General features: G+C 36.0%; 1 protein-coding gene across 1 annotated transcript; it reads right to left on the bottom strand.

Annotated features, from left to right (window-relative positions):
* Window positions 1-2978: 2978 nt before the first annotated feature.
* On the bottom strand, window positions 2979-3383 carry LOC145112895 (uncharacterized). The gene has a single exon (XM_079049011.1). The coding sequence runs from the start codon at window positions 3381-3383 to the stop codon at window positions 2979-2981; it is 405 nt and encodes a 134-aa protein (XP_078905137.1).
* Between the last annotated feature and the right edge of the window lie 2255 nt (window positions 3384-5638).

Below are 5638 nucleotides of genomic sequence, written 5' to 3'. Positions count from 1 at the left end.
ATTCATCAAACGTTGGAACATTACAAAGCCCATCAGCCAAGAAAGGATCTATACTATGTTTTTACCCTCATCAACTCTCCTAATGCCTTCACTCTCACCGGCCTTCTCAGCCTTTGAACTCAATTTTGCTTCCCCATTTAACTTCTCAAATCTTTTTCACAGGCCTCTGCATCCCAGGAAGCATTATCACTATCCTTGAAGTTTTTGAACATCTTCAACCTTTCTTCCAAAATAGCTTTGGCAGTAAAAACCCGAGCATCCCTGGTAACCGCTTTTATCCTCCCTTCGATGGTAACTACTTCAATCCTCCCTTTAAGCTCCTTTTTTCCATCTTAACTTCTCTATCACCTCCTCCTTTTCTATAAGTTCTCTCTCTCTCTCTCTCTCTCTCTCTCTCTCTCTCCTTTGGCAGTAACTCATGTTCCTTTGATAATAGGCCTTGTTCCATTTGCCTCTTCGGAGCATGAAGATCCTTCTTGATATCCTCAGTACCCTTCAAAATAAGACCGATTGCCTAGAGAGAAAAACAGAAAATTATTTAACAGGTGTCAATGTGTATGTACTTTAAACTAACCATTTGCTTATTTGTTGTGTAAGTGTTATCAATTTTTGCTTGACATCAACTGGGGATCATCCAAGAAAGACACCTTTGCTCAAACTCTAAGGATGCTCCATTTTCTTTAAATCAGGACTAATGGCATTTACCACCGCCCTCTTTAGAACCGAAGGAGGCAATTTTTCAGCCTTCACTTGAAAACTGCTTTAAAAAAACGCATCCACATTGTTGTTTGAAAAAAGAGAAGCAGAAAGGGTGATCCTTGGGCTTGTCAAAATTGAACAAAGTTACTAGGTAAAAATAAGAGAGAGTATATTTTGAGCTCAAGATAAAAATCTCTACCAGTAGACATGTTAAGAACTGAGCGATCCTACGATGAGTTAGTATCCTCTACCAAGATATGATTCGAAACAATTCCAAAAGACCTACAATATTTAGAAAGCTCCAAAAACTTGATAATTTTTCCTTCTCTATCCTTCCGAGGTGGGAACAGGTCTTCAAATTTGTGACATCTCCTTATTTTCAGAACCAATTAAAACTTTTTCTTTACACTTTAAGTTATTGTGTTGCGGAAAATCCCAGTTTAATTCAAATAATTGAGATAATATAAGTTATTTCATTTTATTAAAATACCATGATTTCACCATTAATATTCAAACATAGGTTACAACATAAAAATAAAAAGGTCCCCAAATACTAAAGAGGCTCATCTCTTATTCACTTGGCATCCTAACTCGATTCCAATAGCCTTAGTTCCGCCACCTGTGATGAATATAAATTGAGTGGATCAGGTTTGGAAAAACCTGGTGAGATGCATAAGGTTTTCAAGCCCATAATAATTTAATGATAATTAAATCATAATAACATTCCAACAAACAAACATTATAGGTATATATAATCTGATGTAAGACCACCTACCCTGCCCAATTAATCCTCACAAATCCTAATTCAATGATCCTCTACAAGAATCACATTACCTGATAAGTCATCTGAGCAACTGTTTGACTACACAACTAGGGGAGTCCTTGGCCAGTGTAAGTTATATAAAGGCAACCAATGTTCACAATAATTGATAAATATGGTATCTCATTATATGGAATCGTATTACCGGATAAGTCGTCTGAGCAACTTATAACCCACAAACGTAGATATAATGAGATACCATATTTGTGAGATACCATATAAAGGCAACCAATGTTCACAACCTAATTCACTAGACTGCCTAAAATAGTGAAGTGTTATCATCTATTCTGGTAGATGACCCAAACATACTTTCTAGTTGCCTGATCTGGACCCACCATTTTTGGTTATCCAACAAGAGGTGAACTATTACACTCTGCTCTGATCTCACACTCTACCCCATAAAGAGGCCTATATGGTATTCAACTTATTTGGAACTAACAACCCTTTATAAGTCTATACTAACTCAGATACAGTTCTTAATAAGCATTACTATTATAGTATACAAATAGCAGATACTATACTTAATAAGATTAACATTTAATAAATACTTTTATGAAATTATGCTTACGAAAGTAACTTCACACTCACCTGATAAAAGTGGGTGATTTGAGGTTAGGGCAATGCTTCAACTTAACACATTATCCATCCAAAAGACCTAGATGTATATTGTACTAAGTCTTCGTCTATTTTCATACTCCTTGTGACTATAATAATGATAGTATTGATTCCTCAATAAAACCAATGTCTACATGAAGATCTATCAAGTAAGGAATAACCAGGTAGGATAGTTAAAGTACGTATAAGAATTATATCGAGCTCATACGACCTCCGTTCTCGACTGTATTTTTATCGACAATATCCTATCAACGAGATCTTCGCCCCTTTTTTAGATTGTTTTTCCTAACAATCGACTAATTTTAATTTCAGTTTCTAAGTCGCACACTGCTACGCTGAAACTTCGAAAAATCATAACTTCCTCTCACGAAGTCAGATTCAGGCGTTCTTTATATGCACAAGTTCGCTTTTCTGATTACTGCGAAATTTGTTTATATTATTTATCCTAAATAATCTTTTATTTTTTAGTTTCTATGTTAACCTTATTTAATTAAGTTTCGACGTAATATTTCATGCAAATATCATATACACCTAATATCTTTAAAATTCACAAACACACACACACACAGACACACACTCACACACACACACACACATATATATATATATATATATATATATATATATATGAATACTTTACTATTATTTGTTTATAGAAGATTTCAATCGTAGAACGACATATATATAGATTTATAACTATGTCTAGCGATAAACGCGAACGTTACAATTATCCCCATTAGGATGATCCCGTCTCGGAATCATGCATCAAAAAAAAATGTGGATAGCAACTCTTCATGTCTCTTTCTGCCTCCCAGGTGAGGTTTGGCCCCGTCGAATGTTTCTATCACACCATCGATATTTCAATCATCTTATGTCTTAATTTCTTCCTCTTGTGGTCAATGATTTCTTTAGGCTTTTCAACTAGCCACTTATTCTCATCAATTCTTAATTCCGAAGGTGGAATCATATAAGGTTCTTCTCCCAAGCACGTCCTCAAATAGAAAACATGAAAGTTGTTATGGATACCTTCCAATTCAGGTGGTAATTCAAGCTTGTAAGCTTGTTTCCCAATTTTATGAAGTAGTTTGAATGGACCAATAAAATGAGGACTTAACTTCACTTGTTTTCTGAATCTTATAAGTCCCTTCCATGGAGATACTTTAAGTAACACTTGATCACCAACCTCAAACAATACATGTCGTCGCTTTGTATCTGCATCGCTCTTCTGAGGACTTTCAGCAACTGGCATTCTCTCTCGGATGATTTGCACTTTATCAACAGTCTATTGAACCATCTCAGGACCCAAAAAAGTGTTTCTCTCCTGCATCTAACCAACAAGATGGTGTACGGAACTTCCTTCCATACAATACTTCTTAAGGAGGCATTTTGATGATTGAATGGTAACTATTGTTGTAGGTGAATTCTGCTAATGGTAGGTGATCATACGAGCTACCAGTGAACCCTAATGCACAAGCCCATGACATATCGTCTAGTGTTTGGATAGTTCCTTCACGTTGTCCCTCCTTTTTTGGATGATATGAAGTACTTAAGCACAACTTTGTACCATTTCCATTTGCAGACTCTTCTAGAATCTGGAGATAAATCGACTGTCTCTGCCTGAAACAATTGATAAGGGTACTCCATGAATTTTGACAATCTCCTTCATGTAGGATCCTGTTAAATTCTCCATAGACCAGTTTTTTTTGTATGTCTACGAAATACACATACTTTGTCAATCAGTTAATCGAAATCATGTCATGACCCTTCTTCGTCTTTGTCAACTTGGTTATGAAATCCTTGGTAATATCGTCCTTCTTACCCATGGGAGCCAGTAAAGGTTCCAAGTCTCCATATAGATTCTAATGTTGTGCTTTAACTCTAGAACAAGTGACACATTTAGTCACGTAAGTTGCTACATCGACCTTTATAGTTGGCCAGTAGTAATAGGGTCTCAAATCCAAATACATTTTGGTGCTGTCTGGGTGTACATAATACATGGTCTTATGATATTCTTCCATAAAAAGATATTGTATCCCACCCATCTTTGGAAGCTGAATACAATTTTTAAATAAATTCAACCCAGGATTGTTCTCTTCGAACACTAACGTCTTCCATATACGTTCTTCTTTCTTCACATCTTCAGCTAAGGCTCTAGTCTAAGCTTCATTGACATTTTCTATAATCATTGAAATCATCTCAATATTCAACGATCTAGCTCTTTTCCATTATGGATTCACCTTTATACTCAAGGCATCAACTACAATATTTGATTTACCAGGGTGGTAAATTATCTCACAATCGTAGTCCTTGAGTAGCTCTCACCATCGTCTCTGCCTCATATTCAATTCTTTTTACGTAAGGATATATTGAAGGCTCTTATGATTTGTAAATATTTTTGATTTGGTTCTGTAAAGATAATGTCTCTAAATCTTTAGGGCAAAAACCACTGCTACAAGCTCTATATCATGATTTGTGTAGTTTTGCTCATGGGTCTTTCATTGTCTCGAGGCATAAGCTACTACTTTGTCTCTTTGGTTAAGGACGCATCCCAATCCAACTCCAGAAGCATCGCCAAAAACTGCAAAGTCATCATCTCCTTCTGTTAAGATGAGGATTGGTGCTTCATATAATAGCTTCTTCAATTCACCGAAATAATTTTCTTGATTCTCGCTCTAGGTATAAGGACCTTCCTTTTTGGTCAGGGCTTTTAGTGGAGCCGCAATAGAAGAGAAGTTTTGGATGAATCTTCGATAGCAACCTACCAATCCCAGAAAGCTATGAATTTTAGTTGGACTCTTTGGTGTCTCCTATTTCATAATTGATTCTATCTTTGTTGGGTTGACCATTATTCCCTTCTGGATAACCATGTGACCCAAGAAGTGTATCTCCTAATTCTAAAAGTCACACTTGGAGAACTTTGCATACAACTTCTCATTTTTCAATATTTCTAATACTGCTTGGAGATGTTTACTATGATCTTGATTACTCTTAGAATAGATCAAGATGTCATCTATGAACACTGTCATTGATTTATCGAGAAAAGGCTTACAAAATTGATGCATCAAATCCATTAATGTTGCTAGAGCATTCGTCACTCCAAAGGACATAACAAGGAATTCGTAGTGTCCATATCTTGTTTTGAAGGCTATCTTTTCAATATCTCTCTTTCTCTCTTATCTTCAAATAGTGATAGCCTAAACTGAGATTAATTTTGGAGAACACGGTTGCTCCCTGGAATTTATCGAACAAGTCATCTATCCTACGTAGGGGGTATCAATTCTTTATCGTAGCCTTGTTTAGCTCTCGATAATCTATGCACATTATCATCATACCGTCCTTCTTCTTTACAACCAATACATAAGCTCCCAATGGTGATGAACTAGGTCTTATAAAACCTTTGTCTAATAATTCATGGAGTTGTCTCATAAACTCTTTCATATATGTAGGGACCAAAACGATACAGTGCTTTTTCAATTGGTGTCGTGCCTGCCAGTAAGTCGATTC

The sequence above is a fragment of the Lactuca virosa genome, chromosome 5 (genome assembly GCF_052849685.1).
Source record: "Lactuca virosa cultivar CGN04683 chromosome 5, Lactuca_virosa_CGN04683_v6, whole genome shotgun sequence".
In the NCBI taxonomy this organism is placed as follows: domain Eukaryota; kingdom Viridiplantae; phylum Streptophyta; class Magnoliopsida; order Asterales; family Asteraceae; genus Lactuca; species Lactuca virosa.
This window is presented reverse-complemented; position numbering and strand designations above follow the sequence as displayed.

What these genes read in the sequence shown, in the direction of transcription:
- LOC145112895 (XM_079049011.1), bottom strand. Translation starts at nt 3,383, where the DNA reads ATGCCAGTTGCTGAAAGTCCTCAGAAGAGCGATGCAGATACAAAGCGA.